Raw genomic sequence first — 17,993 nt, 5'->3', positions numbered from 1 at the left:
ATAGAGTAGGTTTGGGGGAAATTATCTAAAGACTGGAACATTTTTGACATAAGTCTTGAGAACGGAGCAACATATTTCCTTTCCTCCTTTCAAGCACTGGCTTGATTTCATCTCAGAGCTCAGACTGACAGAAATGATGATAGATTGATTGGGCAGTGAGTGTCATTTCCTGTAAGCAAAATACAGACCAAAGTATCCCAGACTGCTGCTTTGCAGTCTGGAGACCTGATTTACATACCCATTTAATTATATGGTTGCACTAAAACTGCTCTGTTACAAAATGTTAATATGAGAACTTAAGTAAGGTGATTTTGACAGGAGGCTTAAGACTGCCTTAGGAACCAGAGCAATAGTACAGAGGGTGATAGTACAGAGGGTAGGACGTTTGCATGTGGCTGACTAGGGTTTGATCCCTGGCACCCTATATGGTTCTCCCATGCACTGCCAGGTGTAAAGTAAAGTAAAGGCCCTCCCGTTGATCGTCGATTTGCTCGAGCGGGCCCAGTAACGTCTCCATTGGAGATTTTGTTGTTACTGTGTCTGGCATATCGAATACTCTCGGTAGCTTGCCGGGCTCTCCGAGAGGGGCGGAGGAATCGAACTCGGGTTGGCCATGTTGGCCGCTTGTAAGGCGAACGCCCTACCCGCTGTGCTATCGCTCCAGCCCTAATTCCTGGATAAAGAACCGGGAGTAATTCCTGAACATCTCCAGGTAGCACTGTAGCACTGTAACATTGTCCTCCTGTTGTTCATCGATTTGCTCCAGCAGGCACCAGTAATGTCTCCATTGTGAGACTTGTTGTTACTGTTTTGGGCATATGGAATACGCCATGGCGAGCTTGTCAGGCTTTGCTGTGCGGGAGGGATACTCTCGGTAGCTGCATACAAGGCAAACGCCCTACCCACTGTGCTATGGCTTCAGCCCCGAGCATCTCCAGGTATGATCCAAAAAGAAAAAATAAAACAAAACAAAAAAGAAAAAAAACAGGCTCTACCACTTACTAGTTGGATAAACCTTGTCAGATTGCCTCACTTTTTCTCAGTTTTCTCAGTAGTAATACCATTACAATAAAGCCTACCTTACAAATGCACTGCAAAAATTAAATGAGTCAATGCAGCTAAAGTATTTATTATGGTAGTTAATTTACAGTAAATATTGAATTAATGCTAACTTACAGCTCAATGAATGATGTGAGAAAATAAAACATGTCCCAAGTTATCCATTGTAATTGAGCAAAACTTTTTACGAAGTTCACGGGTTTTCAAACTTATGAAGCCCACCGTTTCCTAAAATTTAGCAAAAACGAATTCCCATCTTCAATACTCTCATATCATTGCCTTGGAAATTCAAACAATATACACAATATTATATAAACAAAATGATTTTGAATTGGGCTAAAGAACTAAATTGACATTTTTTTCCCAAATATGACAGCAAAATAACCAATAGATACACACAAAGATGCTCAACACCATTAATCATCAGAGGAAGGAAATCAGTGAATAACACCTCATAGCATTTAGAATAGCTACTATCAAGACAAGAGATAATACAGGCAAGTGAATATGTGGTAGAAAGGAAACCCTCAGACATTACATGACAGTGGGGATAAAACTTGATCCAATCACTATGGAAAGCAACGTGGTATTTCCTTAAACTGAAAGTAACTGTCATTCAATTTAGTAATTGCATTCATGGGTATAAACCTGAAGGAAATAAAAAGAGAATTTTGAAAGTATATCTGAACTCCCATTCTAATGGGAGTCTTAGTAAAAAAAACTCAGGATGTGAAAACAACATAAATCACATTAACATGTTCTTTAATAAAAAAAAGACGTGTCTACACTATGTCCTATCACTTGCAATGACATGGATGGAACTTGAGCTCAGTGAGATTAAGTCAGAAAAAGACAAGTGCCAGTTGATATCACTTATATATGGAATTAAAAAAAACTATCAAAACAACAATAAAATGTTGGTGGGAAAAGCCTAATTTTGTTTGAACTTGTGAATCTTGAATGTATAAAATCAAAGGACACTTCAGTTTCCTGTTCACATATTCATTTTTGTTAGTTTGTTACAGGGTCTTGGCTTTCTAAACATAAGATTATTTCATTTCTCTTATTGTCTATGGAACATCAACCAGTTTTATAAATGTTTACGTTCTAAACATACAGTAATAGATCTTTGCAGATCTATTTAAGGCTCTTGAGATGGAGGGATCCTCCTCCTTTATAAGTTGTCTATAAATTCAGCAACAATTGTTCTTTGAAAAGAAAGGGGGAGGGAGACTTAAGTCCCATGATTGAAGATGCAGATACAAGCTAAGAGCAATGATAAGAGGAATATGGCCACAAACCAAGGAACACTCACAGATATCAAAAGCTGGAAATGTCAAGAAACTTATTCTTAGACCTTTCAAAAGATTTTTTCCAAAAAAAAGAAATTCTCATTTCAAAACTCTCTTTCCAGGAGCTGCGAGGAAGTACACTTTTATCACTTGAAACCACCAAGGTGACCGTTGTGTGTTAAAGAAGGCCAAGGTAAATCACCCCATTTTAACCTTTACAAAAAGGTGCTAATGTAAGTCCATGTTGATCTGCCTTTCTTATTATAGTGCTTCAAGGATCGTTTGCGATAATGTATGTGAAAATGGATCAACAATTTAGAGTACTTATATAAAGATAACATTTTATAATTATTATTCACAGCTCGTTTGTGCTCATTTCTCCAATTAAAACAATGAAACAATGTCTCCAGTTTATTTTCTCCACATCTTCTCTGCTTTACCTAACTCCTTTGTTTAGTTTTGCTTAGTTTTGTTTTGCTTTAAAAGAACTAGATTCAGTCTCCTCATCTTCTATTTACACTTCTTGAGGGAATATAATCATAGAATTGATCTGGAGAAGAATTGACCTAGTTCCATATACAGCTGGAGCTTAAATAAATATGCAGTATTTATTATTATTATTATTATTATTATTATGATTTATTATGTTTTTGGGGCCACATATGGTAGTCGTTGGATACTATTTCTGGCTCTTATGCTTATGAGTTTCTTGAAGTACTCAGGGACCTCGTGTACTACTGGGGATTAAACCTGGGTCTCTAATATGTCAAACATTAATTCCATTTAGATCTCTTTCTCCAGCCCCAAACTCATGTTTAAATAAAAGCAAGTTTACTGAAATATTGTCAGAAAGGATCTGATAATATGTTAAGACTATGAAGTCTGATTGCAACAAAACACTTTTAAGTTATTGAACTCAAGTTATTGAATATACTAACCATCTTTCCCCAAGATGATAGTAAATTTCAATTTTAAGAAATATATATTTTTAATTTCATAAAATTATAAAAAAAATTTTCACAAAATCTACAATTTCAAATTCTGAAACTAAATCAATTAGCACTCTTCAAACTTTTTTCCCAGAAAATCTAAAGCACTCAGCACAAGAACTAAGGGCTTTTAGGCAATTTGAGATGTTTCTTTCCATACAGAGAGCAGATGAGAGCTCTCCTTTGTTACAGACTCACTTGCTTAACTATCTTAAGAAAAAAGCTTAAGAGATGGCATGTCTGTCAAGAAGCATATTGAAAGAGCCAACTTTGATACTCTCACTTTCTTTTGGAAACTGTGTCCTTTTCCTATTCATTTCAGCAATTGACTTTACCTACTCCCTGAAGTGATCAAATTTCTCTTCTCTTTTTAACCAGTCATCTGTTCTCAGGCACTCGGTTTTTTTCCCAAATTTTGGCTATTGTGAACAGTGCAGCAATGAACATAGAAGTGCAGATGTCATTTCGACTGTACTATTTTGCCTCTCCGGGAAATATTCCGAGGAGTGGTATTGCTAGGTCAAATGGGAGCTCAATTTTTAACTTTTTGAGAATCATTCATACTGTTTTCCAAAAGGGCTGAACCAGTTGGCATTCCCACCAGCAGTGAAGGAGGGTCCCTTTCTCTCCACATCCACGCCAATACCGGTTGCTCTTGTTTTTTTGGATGTGGGCCAGTCTCTGTGGTGTGAGATGATATCTCATTGTTGTTTTGATCTGCATCACCCTGATGATTAGTGGTACATGTACACAATGGAATACTATGCAGCTGTTAGAAAAGATGAAATCATGAAATTTACATACAAGTGGTTCTACAAGGAAAATTTCATGCTAAGTGAAATGAGTCAGAAAGAGAGGGACAGACATAGAAAGACTGCACTCATCTGGGGAATATAAAGTAAAAGAATGGGAGTCGAACACCCAAGAATAGTTAAGATTAGTACCAGGAGGTCTGCTCCACAGCTTGGAAGCCAGAAGCACATGCTGGAGGAAAAGGCAGCTCAGATAGAGAAGGAAACACCAAGTAAAGGATGTTTAGAGGACTCACTCGGGATGCAATACGTGTGTTGAAAGTAGACTATAAACTGAACAAGATGGCCACTCAATACCTCTATTGCAAACTACAACACCCTAAAAGAAAGAGAGAGCAAAAGGGAATGCCCTGCCACAGAGGCGGGGTGGGGTAGGAGGATAGGGTGGGGGATGGGAAGGCTACTGGGATCATTGGTGGTGGAGAATGGGCACTGGTAGAGGGATGGGTACTCGATCATTATATAACTGAAACCCAAGCATGAAAGTTTGTAAGTCTACAACTGTACCTCATGGTGTTTCACTAATAAGAATAAATTTTTTTCTCTTCTCTTTTAAAGTATGAATTTTCACTTGATAGAATCTAGACTTGACTGATTCTTTATTTTAGTGGCAAGCAATAAGCATTTCCAAGGGATCTTTCATTGTGGCATTCAAATTTAGATTTACTTTTCAAAACCAAATCTTTTTCTTTCAAAACTTTCTGAATGTTACTGAAAGTTCAATAAATTCATAAGGAAACTTCACTGAAAGTTTTCTTAATTCCCAATATTTTTCTTTTTCCAAGTTTTTTTCAATTTCAAGTGTTCTTTCTAGTACATTAGTGTTCTTTCTAGTACATTTTCTCGTCACAGTCCTCGTTACTATCTGGAAGTTTTGATACAATTTTCCCCCAAAATCTCTTGAATCTTAATCTAATTATTCTCAGAGAATGGAATTCTTTCCCATTCCCACTGTGGCTTACTCTGACAGTTATCTCAACTTAGTTCTCTAAAGTGACATGTCTCTGTCAAACATCTGCATTCACCTCTGTAACATTGTTCCAAGCACACTGTTAACAAAATCAACTACCATGATTAGGCATCCTACTGACATTCTATACATCCCTGTAAATCATAACAGGTGAAGGTTGTGGGAAGAATTTTCAATGGTATAAGTCAGTTCTCTAAGGAATTCCTGTTGGAGCGATAGCACAGCGGGTAGGGCGTTCGCCTTACAAGCAGCCAACATGGCCGACCCGAGTTCAATTCCTCCGCCCCTCTCAGAGAGCCCGGCAAGCTACCGAGAGTATTCGATATGCCAGACACAGTAACAACAAAGTCTCCAATGGAAACGTTACTGGGCCCGCTCGAGCAAATCGACGACCCAAGAAACACAGCAAATAATGTCTTATATTATCACTCTGCAAAATATTTATCCTTCCTTCCCTTTGTTGTTGTTATTGTTGCAGTGCACTGGGGGCCAAACTCTTGGTTGTAGCACCAAGGAGCACACCAGAAGGACCAGAAATTTCGTTCAGTGTGATGTGGGGCAATTCCAGGTATAGAATTCATAGTCTCATACTTGCAAGACAGGTGTCTTCTCACTGAGTCACAACGCTGGTCTCCTCCTCCATTTTTTTTTTTTTTTTTGCTTTTTGCATCACACCTGGCAATGCACAGGAATTACCCCTGGCAGTGATCAGGGGACCATATGGAATGCTGGGAATCAAACCTGGGTTGGTCATGTGAAAGGCAAATGCCCTACCCACTGTGCTATTGCTTCAACCCCCCCTCCACAAATTTTAAATATGAAACATGTCCCAGACATGATCTGAGTGATTAGAATATACTGTGAATTATTTTTTAAACCTGCTCTCAGAAAGCATGCACTTAAGTAAGCAATTGTAGTTAACTTACTGACTCAAGTATATTTTTATTTTTAGATAAGCTAATCCATTTCATTCTCAAAATAGTTTTAGGAGATTTATGTATTATTATGCCTGTTAAAGAGGAGAAAACTGAGAGAGAAAAGTGAGAGAGAGAGAGAGAGAAAGAAAGGAAGAAAAGGAGGAAGGGAGGGAGGGAGGGAGGGAGAAAGAAAGAAAGAAAGAAAGAAAGAAAGAAAGAAAGAAAGAAAGAGAGAGAGAGAAAGAAAGAGAGAAAGAAAGAAAGAGAGAAAGAGAGCTTTTCTTACTTTCTAAAAAGTAGAAAGTAAGCCTGCCACAGTAGCAGACAGGGTGAGAGGGAGGTGTCACAGACAGTAGGAAAACTGGGAACAGTGGTAGTGGGAAACGTACACTGGTGAAGGGACAGGTATTGGAACATTATATGACTGGAACCAAATAATAAACAGTCTTGTAACTGTGTATCTTACTGTGATTCAACTTTTTAAAAATATATAATTAATTTAAAAATTTTAAAAGACCCCCAGCGCCATCTTTAGAGCACACAGCCACAGAGAAGAAAGGCCGCAGGGTGGCTTCCACAGCTACTGAGAATGCTCCCGGTCCCGAAGAGATCCGAGATCACCAGGAAGTCCAGATGGGGTAGGTGCAGCGTCCCGCCTCCTCCAGAGGGAACCCCGGTGACCATGAGCCTCTTCAAGCATAGCTCGCTTATGCAGGAACCAGGACTCTTACTCCAAACCGCGTGGCTGCTTACGCGGCCGCACGACATCTTCTTATATATGAAATGGTCAATGGAAAGTAAATTCTCCAACGTTTCTCCCTGAAAATCAGGCTTAACTCTTTTACAAACCACAACACCGAATAAAAAAGAGAGAACAAAAGGGAATGCCCTGCCACAGAGGCAGGGTGGGATGGGGATGGAATGGGGGTGGGAGGGTTACTGGGATCCGTGGTGGTGGGAAATGGTTACTGGTGGAGGGATGGGTATTCAAAATAAATAAATAAATTTAATTTTAAAAAAATTTAAAAGAGGAAAAAACTGAAACAAAAAAAGAGTGGAGTGATTTTCCCAAAGTCAAAAGAATATTGTGTCTTGACTTTAAACCTCAAAGTACGTTAAAATACAAATATTTACGATATATTATGAACAATGCCCACTGATTAGCTCAGTGCTAAATAAAATTCTGTGTAATAAATTCATCTTATCTGATATCTTAGTTCCATGTGGGCTTCCATTACAAAATTTCATAGATTGGTTTGCTATAAACAATTAAGTTATTTTTCATAGCTCACAGCTCTAGAAAAGTGGAATCAAGGACCCAGCATAGTGGGTTTGAAGCACTCCCTTCCAAGTCACAGGCTTCTTATTATGCCCTCACCTGGCAGATAGAGGCAAGAGAGTATTCTGGACTTTTCTTCTGAGGCAAGAGAGTATTCTGGACTTTTCTTCTAAGGGCATATAAAAATCCTCATAACGATTCAGCACACATGCCCCATCCCCTAATACCCTTTCTTAAGAATTGGTTTCAATACATGAATTTGGAGGGATTAGGGCATGAGGGCAACCCATTTAGACCAAAGCAGAGAACTTAAGTTCTGCAGCTTCTTTTTCACAACCAAAACAACTAACTTAGCAAATATGACCATTATCGTATTTCCCATATTTAAATTAGCACAGCGGGTAGGGCGTTCGCCTTACAAGCGGCCAACATGGCCGACCCGAGTTCGATTCCTCCGCCCCTCTCAGAGAGCCCGGCAAGCTACCGAGAGTATTCGATATGGCAGACACAGTAACAACAAAGTCTCCAATGGAGACGTTACTGGGCCCGCTCGAGCAAATCGACAATCAACGGGAGGGCCTTTACCTTTACCTTTATTAAGATCCAAATTTTAATAGCTCTCTGTAGCCATCCTCTTGCCTTTAGATGTGTTTTGTACAATAATTAGAACTTAGCACAACAACTTATGTACTAGAAACATATAGATTTTTACATCTACCTTTAGTAATTTTATGAGCAAATTGATTATTTCATTGTATTATTCCTCCGCCCCTCTCGGAGAGCCCGGCAAGCTACCGAGAGTATCTCACTCGCACACAGAGCCTGGCAAGTTCCCCGTGACGTATTCGATGTATCAAACACAGTAACAACAAGTCTCATGATGGAGACGTTACTGAGCCCGCTCGAGCAAATCGATGAACAATGGGAGGACCGTGACCGTGATTATATAGCTGTTAGATAAACATATGTACTTATATACACGTTAATTTGCAAAGAGAATTATATTTATCAGAAACACTAGATAAAGATGATGAGAGTTCAATGGATGAAAAAATAGTTTTCTATAGAAAAATTGTGTAACAAATGGAGACAATTGAAAGTCCTCACACGGATGAATACATATGAACTCTTATATCAACACTACACACAAAAAGTAATTTGAAATGTATCACAGTCCTAAATGTAAGAACTGAAACTATAAAACTCTTTAAAGAAAATATGGAGTACATCTTTGTGATTTCAGACTGCGTGATGACTTTTTAATACATCAAACACACAAATACTAAAATAAAACTGGATTTGATCAAAATTCACTGCCTTTGTGCTTTTTAAAAACACCATCAAGAAAGTATAAAGAATATCACATACTAGAAAAATATTCAAAAGCCATATATAAAATCAGAAAACTGTTTCTAAGATATATAAAGAGCCCTTGTACTTAATAACCAGAAAAATAACTCAATTTAAAAGTGTTCCGGGATTTTAAATAGATACTTAGCTTGAAGCTACCAAGAGTATCTTGCCCGCACGGCAAAGCCTGGCAAGCTACCCATGACGTATTCAATATGCCAAACACAGTAACAACAAGTCTCAAAATGGAGACATTACTGGGCCGGCTCGAGCAAATCGGTGAACAACGAGAGGACAGTGACAATGACTTAGCTTGAAAATACATGGAGATAGTATGATAATATGATAGTAGATAATATGAAGAGACTGTCAACATGAAGCAGCACTAAGTTATTAAGGATGTACTTATTAAAGGTAAAAGGTAAAGGTAAAGGCCCTCCCGTTGATCGTCGATTTGCTCGAGCGGGCCCAGTAACGTCTCCATTGGAGACTTTGTTGTTACTGTGTCTGGCATATCGAATACTCTCGGTCGCTTGCCGGGCTCTCCGAGAGGGGCGGAGGAATTGAACTCGGGTCGGCCATGTTGGCCGCGTGTAAGGCGAACGCCCTACCGCTGTGCTATCGCTCCAGCCCTTACTTATTAAAATTGCATTGAAATTCTACTCTACATTCCCTGGAGTAGCAGTAAACAGTAAAACCAAAGGCAGACAGTTCTATGAGTTGGAACTTTTTAAATTCTCCATAAACCTATGCCAGACTTGATGCTACCTGATGACTATTATTCTCCACTTTTTAGATTAGAATCAAAATATCATTTTTACTTATAATTTTAGAAAACAAAACACAAACATTTCATCTTTTCTTTTTTCACAGCTCATGAAAGACAATACTAACAAAATGATGAATCTCACCCCCCCCAACCCAAATCACTCAGTTCCACAGTGTTCTCAACAGAGAGTGTTATAAGTATTTCTACTTGTAATCTCATGTTGTTCTAACTCCTAAGACCTCCCAATAGCAGGTTTTTCTTTGCTGATATTATTGACATAATTGAGTTCATATGAATAAAAGGATGATGAATTAGAAAGTTTACATATTAATCTTATCTGTGAGCTTAAAGGTTTATTTGGGGCTAGAGGTGAGGGATATTATTGATTGTCTCTGAATTGAACTATGAAAGCCATCATATAATGATACTTGTCATACACACTGTAAAACATCATAGACACTATAAATTTTTAATCAGTTTTTTATTTCTTAGTCAAACTTAATATCAGAAACAAAAATGGCTGTTGTTTTTAAAAAAAAGAAAGTGAATGATAGCATCTGTGTGTTATTATCAAGATATGTTGATGCATATAATTATTATCTAATTATTAAAATGATTTTCTCTTAGAATTATCTTTAAAGAAGAATTCCTTAAGATTCCTGATACTAAGTCTCCCTGCTTCGACCTCTCTAACATTTCTATACAGTTAATAAAAATTCATTTACTTTTCATTAAGTTTGTTTAATCACTTTCCTTTCATTAGAGTATCTCTTGCTTGGACAAGGTTTTTCATAATTCTACTATAGATTGTGTAGGAAACTCACAGTTTATTAATCCTCTCCCTAACTCCAGTTTCTAACCTCATATATAAAAGTTATTATTATCACAGTGTTCCTTCCATCCAGGAATCTCACAGGAAAACATTTCTTACTCTCTACCCAAAGTCCTGAAATCTCCTGTTAGGTACTTTGTTTTAAACTGCCTTAAATATCACACTAATATCCTCCCCAGCTAAGTACAAAATCATGTAAGGTAGACCAAATTTCCTGGAACCATATTAAATGCTGTTGTATTATACGATATTGTAAGTCAAATTGGCCTAATGCAATATAATATGTTGTCAGAGTAATATAAAGAAAGATAGAAGTCTTGATTGAGGATCAAATAACTACTGTCTTGCTAACTTGGAGTGTTCTTTCAGGATTCACTTAATGCACTTGTAACTGTTGATAACAGCGATCCTGGATTATAAAAAAAAAAAAAGTTACTTGTCCCAATTCAAATGACACCTCAAGCACCTGTTGCCTGCAGAAAACATAAACAAGAAACAAATAAACGTGAGATCTGTAGTGTTGTACATAAATGACATTCTTTCAGGGCATAATGTGCCATGGATTGCCACCTTTGTGAAATATTCCCTTTGCACAATTTGTTTTGGTGCTCTGCCCCCCCTCCGGATCATTAATATCAGCATGACAAAATACTCAATTAGGCCCCTCAATCATAGTTTCATTCCTTTGACAGGAAACAACACTGTGAACCACTGTGTTAACATGAACAGGGGATAAAGGGAGTCAACAGCTAATCACAGTGACCAGTATCTGAGAGTTCCATGAAACACAGAATTCTGAAAGCAGGTTATTTAGTTGAAGCCCCGGGGAATGGCATTTGCTTTTCTAACTCCCAACTCCTTTCTGGTAGGGCCATGAACACTTTCTCTCTACACAGCTTGGCAGCCCATTAAAGCAAAAAAATGCTTTAGTTGGTGAGGCAATAAAGTTGAATAATTGCTGCCTCCAGTCCTTCTCAAAGTCATTTGTAAAATGGCCTTTGTAAGATAGGTTTACTTTTGGTAAATGATCTTTGTCAAAGAGCTGACTAGGGAACAGCCAGGACCCAGAAAGGCTTGGCAAAGCTGCCTGCAAGGAAGTGAATTGCTCAAAGAGCACAAACTGCCTCTGTGACCAGGGCTCTTGACTGAAATTCCAGCATTGTGGTTTGGTTTGTGATGCTGCAGAAGGTTTGCAAACAAATGTCAGATCCACAGTTGCTTTACTAGATCTTGAAAGAATTTTTTTTCTAAGCAGAGAGAAGCATCTGGTTACTTAAAACCAAGTTTGGATAACACTGAAAACATGGAAGTAAAGAGAAGACTGGGGAGCAGTGAAAAGTGCCAAAAATATGGAAAAGCACAAAAAGACAGTGCTACCTAAGTCATTGCAAACCTAGTAGAAGAGATGAAGGAAGAAGTAATTCTAGAGAGTAGAGCGGTAGTACAAAGTGTCACCTTGTATGTGACTGACACTAGTTCAATCCGTGTTCCCCCAAGAATGTCAGGAGTGACCTTTAAGTGCACAGCCAGAAATAACTCATGAACACAGAGTCACGAGGAGGATCCCCAGCACCAACAGGTGTGTCCCAATGCTTTCCCCCATGAACGAATAAATCAATTTAATCATAGCAACATGGATAGGGGTGTATGTATACCTGACAAAGGGAACACCACGAGCGTTTTATTTGATAAACAGAAGCACTGTTCTTTGCTAATTGTGCAAATATTGTTCAGTTACCTAAGTGTCTTCCTGCCTGTGCTTTCCTAATTACAGTATTTATCTGGAGTCCTACAGTCGAATGCCGTTGTGAGGACTAAGAAGATACCACACAAAACGAAGACATGGTGCCTTTGAAAATTTGCAAGAAAACAGCATAAATGCACAAGTGCTAAAACACAGAAAAACACTTCTATAGCTCTCTGGAATTAGAAATGAGAAATGAAAATGATGGAACTTGTGGAGTTCATGCCCAGTTCAATCAACTTAATCAATGGCTGAACAAGTAACAGTAGCACTGTAGCACTGTCCTCCTGTTGGTCATCGAGTTGCTTGAGCGGGCACCAGTAACGTCTCCATAGTGAGATTTGTTACTGTGTTTGGCATAATGAATACATCATGGGTAGCTTGCCAGGCTTTGCCATTCGGGCAAGATACTCTTGGTAGCTTGCTGGGCTCTTCGAGAAGGGCAGAGGAATCAAACGAGAGTCGACCGCATGCAAGACAAATGCCCTACCTGCTGTGCTATCACTCCAACCCAAATAGCAGTACTCCTACATTATTTAAAAAAAAAATTTTAATTAAAACATAAAGTAAAAAATAAAATAAATTTAAAAAATAACACAAAGAAAAAAAGAAAATAATGGAACTTGTAGACCAGATCAATGAGCAGTGTCTAGAAAGTTTTTAATAAGCAGGCATAGTTTCATGGAGGAAAATGAACCAAATTTCTGAGGCAAACAATAGGAGAAGGGAGAATCATGTCCATCCTGCGGAATTTGGTATGTGGGCAGGTGGATATGGCTATCAAAGAGATCCAAGTAGAAGTCGTGGATAATCTTCTCCATTGCCCTTCTGGAAGATGTGATAGATCCATCAGGATGTTGGAGGCCAGTCATCTTCGTCTTGTAATTGGCGAAGGACAGGTAGGCATTGCGCATACTTTTCCTGGCTTCTGCTGCATCAGCAAACACTGCTGCTCTTCTCTCTTTGAGGTCTTCCTTTATCACTTCTCTGCACAGCTTTTGGAGTTCGCACGTTAGCTTGTGATTGCCTGAGGCTTGTGCCAAACCACATTAGCGAATGAGCTCAAGAGTTTCCGAAGACAGGAGTCTGTTTGTGGCTTTCCACTTCCGGCGTTCTTCACACAGTCCTGGAGGTGCAGAACCAGTTGATCATATTCCTCGTCTATGTTATCAATGACGGTTCTTCTCCAGTGTTGAAATGGCATGATGTGATCAATTCCTTCTCATCTCAGTCAGACCAATGATGTCGTATTTGATCTTCTGCTCTTACCCATCAGGTCCTCCATGAATGCTTCTGATGCCAGCGTGTATGCGTTGATATTACAGTCATTTTAGTTATTCTTTGTTTTGGCAGCCTCGTTCGGCCCTGAGATTTCATCAGCCTCTCCTTGCTCATCCTTCTTAATGCTGCTGTGTTGGGGGCTCTTTCAGGGTCAGGGGAATGAGGCCTATTGTTTTTACTGTTTTTGGCACATCGAATACTTCATGGGTAGCTTGCCAGGCTCTGCCATGCAAGCAGGATATTCTTGGTAGCTTGCTGGGTAATCTGAGAGGGATGGAGGGTTTTAGGGTGGCCTCTAATCGCCCTTACAGGTGTTCCCATGGTTCACACCATATTTGATCCCCATCAAATATGTGTCTTATGATGTGTCAAGGTCCAGAAAGTGACCTGAAGTGTGGTGGCGGCTGGGTAGTAGAGGTAGTGGAGGTAGTGGAGGTCGGCTGATGAGGTATTTATTTGGCACCAGCAGGGTGAGGCTTCTGGGTGTGATACCTGGGTCGCCAGAGATTGGTGGAAGCAGGCAGAGGATCTCTGTTGCTGGGTCCTGTTGAGCCTGGAGTCCAAGGTCACAAAGTTCCGCTTACCTGGTTCTGTGGGTCTTCACTCATGTGTGAGGCTTGGCCCGAGTGTCCGGAAAATGGTCTGGAGCATGGCAGTGGCTGGGTAGTGGAGGCAGTGTTTTTTATGTTTTATGTTGCATATTCACATAAAAATAAAGTCATAAATGACATCTTTATCTTCTAACTTTTCCTAATTTAGTTTTTATTTTCATCAATATTAATTGAGGACTTCAATTTCTAAACGTGATGACATATAACGCTTGCAATTAACATCCAACATGAGAAATAGGTAAGACATCTGGGGTGGGATAGTTTTGGGGTCATACCTGCCAGTGTTCAGGGGTTACTTCTAACTCTATTCTCAGAGATGACTCCTGGTAGGGTTCAGAGGACATCTGGTACCAGGAATCAAACATGGGTTAGCCACATGCATGACAAACTGCCCTGTCTGCTGTAGTATCACTCCAGAGTGGAAAAAAAAATTTTAAGAGAGGAAGTTAATAGATAATATCAACCAACCCAACACAGCATATAAAAAACCTGAATACACGTATGATTTTATTTTAAAATTCTACAAAAGGTAAAACTGTTCTGGTGGGGTTTTTTTTCTAATAGTTGCATTGACCACAATTCAAAAATAGGAATTGATTGTAAAGGGACACAAAATTATTAATATCTATTAAATGGTATGCCGAAAATGAGTGAATTTTTGTAAGTAATAAATATATTAAATAAGTTATTTTAAAAGGTACTGAGGGGGCAGAGAGATAGCTGGCATGCATGCAGGATACAATTTAGGTTGTGAGTTTGATACCTGACATTCCTTGGTGCCGGAGCTCTGCCATGGTGACACTAGTGTTTCTTGGCTAAGCTGGTCCTATGTAGCACTTCCCATCACCAAACATGAGCACTGAACCATCTGGCCTGGACAGCTGGTCCGAGTTCACTGGGAGTGGCCTCAGGACCCTAAATACTATTTTGGAGGTCCTCGCCAGCAAAATTTTCAACCTTCCCTTTAATATGTGCCTGAACACAAACTAGAGGATTACAATAGATTCGGATAAGAGAAAGAAATATTCATGACAATTGGCTATCTTTCCAATTTTGTAAATGGAGATGAGCTCATCATGAATTTTTGTCAATATATTCCTGGTCATTCAAGGACGATGTTAAAGATGGAGGCTGTATTGTGGAAGTAGATTGGGACAGATGACTAGTGAACAGAGCAGAAGTGTACAACTCAGTTCTACAGTGGGCCATGGTACCACTGTGCCTGTAATTTTTCCCACTTTGAAATTTTTATATACCACTGCAAAATGATCCTTTCCTCTTATTATGGTAGTACAATAGTAAAGAAGATAACTTAAAGAAGATAAATTTAACTAACATCCTCACCGTGGCTTACAACTTCTGCCTCTATTCTTTGGAGTAATGAGGAAATTTTGACAGCACTAAGTTCCTTTTTCATACTGGGAGAGTGACTTATTTATGGAGGTAAGTGAACTCCAGCCCCAAATTAACTGTATGAAAACAAACATCCAATCTGAACGGACCATTCATCCTCCTTTGTGACCCAATAAGTGGAAAAGACAACCACAGCAAAACCCTATCAGAAAGAAGTAGGCCACCCAGTCTGTGAAGGGCGCTTTCTCACACTACCTTCTAAAGATCTATTCATGAGCCTCACTGCAGCTCATCAGAATATCATTGCTGCTTTCTCACCTTTCTGTTACCTATTCTACCATGTATTTGGAAGCATGCAAAAGAAAATAGAAAAGAAGAGCAAAAACTTTATTCTATATTAAAGTCTTTCTACTTAATAATCATTTAAATTCTCTAGATACAAGTGTAGTAAGGATTTTAAGAAGGTATATAAATATTGCATTGTGTAATCTGCATATTATATATGCAATATATATGTTGTCAATATATAATATGTATATCATATGTCATATATACATATATACATATGTTATGAATATATAGTACAATAAGTGCATATACTGTAGTAGACAATCTGTTTGCTATGCATGTTACCCACATTCTACAATGTATATATAAATATAGAAATTATAATATATGTACTTGTAACCTATATATACATATATCACATACATAAAGCACATATATACACTATTATGTGTATATATAAGTACATACATATATAAATATTAATATTATAATATAATATTGAATAATATATAAATAAATAGAAATATATATTCTCACACTTCAACACTGAATAAATTGTGGCTCTCTATAATAAAAAAAAACAGTTAATTTGCATAGTCCTTTAGGAAATAGCAAATTCTTCATCGTTTCACAGCACTGACTTGCCCTAATTTTAGACAAAAAAATATTTCAGTGATAAAATAAAGAGCTAAAATGTACTCTACACCTAAATTTTGAAAGTAATTAGTGTCCAGACATACATGTAAGTCCACTCAACTTGATTTCATCAAAAATATTCACTGCCTAAGCTATCAAAAGCTTATTGTTCTGTTCTACAATCCATGTTGCAGTCTTGTCCAGGAATTTTTTTTTTTGTCCAGGAATTAAATGCTGGGTGAAAATTCTGGATGAAATGCTGTGTGAAAATTTTCATTTTTATTCCTGAGACAGTGTGAACTCACTCTCTGAGCAAAAGGCATGTGTTCAAGTATGTTGTTAGAACCATACACTGAAAGTTAGAGATGATATATTACTCCAAAGAAATTCAGAGAAATTTCCCCTGAAACCATTAGCTTCTTTTCAGGTCAGGGGATATTAGAGATACTCTCCTTCCTTTCCCTGGAAATCTGTTTATTTTCCAAGTAAGGTTATTTCTCCCACTCTGCAGAAGGGAGATGATATGCTAGCCTCTTCTCATGAGTTCTTCTTTTATTTGAGGAAGTTGGGGGGGGGGGGGCGGGTAGTGAGAAGCAGGGAATGGCACACCAGCGGTGCTCAGAGTTTATTCTTTACTCTGTACTCAGAGATCACTCCTGGTGGACTCAAAAGCCCATTTGGGGTGCCAGAGAATCGAACTTAAGGCTGGTTTCATGCAAAGCAAGTACTCTACCCACCATACTATCAATCTAGCCCCTCTTCATGAATTCTGACTTCCTCCTAAAGCTAAATCCCAATGCATGTGCATCAGGTAACATCAGGTGTTTTGACCGGAGCTCTGAAAACCAGCCTTCAGATGTCTTTAGTAATTAACAGTCTTTGTTGTCATCCAGAGAGTTCATATTTCCTTTCCTAATATGAATATATATGTTCATGTGTTTACTATGCATATTTACATACACATAGTATGGAGCGGTAGCACAGCAGGTAGGGCATTTGCCTTACACACAGCCCACCGGGCTTCAATTCCTCTGTCCCTCTCAGAGAGCCTGACAAGCTACCAAGAGTATCTCGCCCGCATGGCAGAGCCTGGCAAGCTACCTGTGCATATTTGATATGCCAAAAAACAGTAACAACAAGTCTCACAATGGTGACGTTACTGGTGCCTGCTCGAGCAAATAGATGAACAACGGGAGTACAGTGCTATTTACACATAACAATATTTATATTATAAATATGTTCATATTAACACTAAGATGAAACACAATTTATTTACAGAATACCAAAGTGTGACACGAGCTTGAGGGTCTGTCATTGTGGCTGTCCGGGGCAGTGGGTTCTGCAGACAGCAGGCTGCAGTTCTATCTCTTGAATACTCCACCTGTGTGTACACCTTGGTGATGTCATGGTACCTGCCTTCAGGGGGCTGATAGTTGGTGACTGGCGGCGTGTAATCTGGCCCTTCCCTCTCAAAAGGGAAAAGACCAGGGTCCCTCTTGATGGCCTCCTCATAAAGCTCTGGAGCTGCAAGTTGCAGTTCAAGCAGAACTTTCTGCTGAGCCTCGAGCATGGACCTGATGGCATCTCTCTCCATCTTATGCTCTTGCTGCTTGTACAGGGACCATTTCTTCAGAAGCAAAGCTCTTCTCTCTTCCTCCTCAAAGGGGAGCTCCACCGGAGGCCGCTGTCTCTCTTTATCCAAGAACCTCACGAGTCACGGCAGGGAGTTGCCGTTGGGGTGTCGTACCCAAACCTTTTGGACTGGAGCTATAGCACAGTGGTAGGGCGTTTGCCTTGCACACAGCCAACAT

The 17,993-nt window shown here is 39.0% G+C and overlaps 1 protein-coding gene across 1 annotated transcript in view; it reads right to left on the bottom strand.

Moving 5' to 3' along the window:
• The window catches only part of LOC130023696 (uncharacterized), a 45,673-nt gene that overhangs the window by 27,055 nt on the left and 625 nt on the right, over nucleotides 1-17,993 (bottom strand). The window contains exon 2 of the mRNA XM_056114282.1: nucleotides 17,459-17,888. Within this exon, the coding sequence (XP_055970257.1) occupies nucleotides 17,459-17,888 (430 nt within the window). The remainder of the gene's footprint in view (nucleotides 1-17,458; nucleotides 17,889-17,993) is intronic.

Source organism: Sorex fumeus, unplaced genomic scaffold (assembly GCF_029834395.1).
Source record: "Sorex fumeus unplaced genomic scaffold, SorFum_2.1 ptg000024l, whole genome shotgun sequence".
In the NCBI taxonomy this organism is placed as follows: Eukaryota; Metazoa; Chordata; class Mammalia; order Eulipotyphla; family Soricidae; genus Sorex; species Sorex fumeus.
Note: the sequence above shows the minus strand (reverse complement) of the source record. Positions and strands in the feature narration are given on the sequence as shown.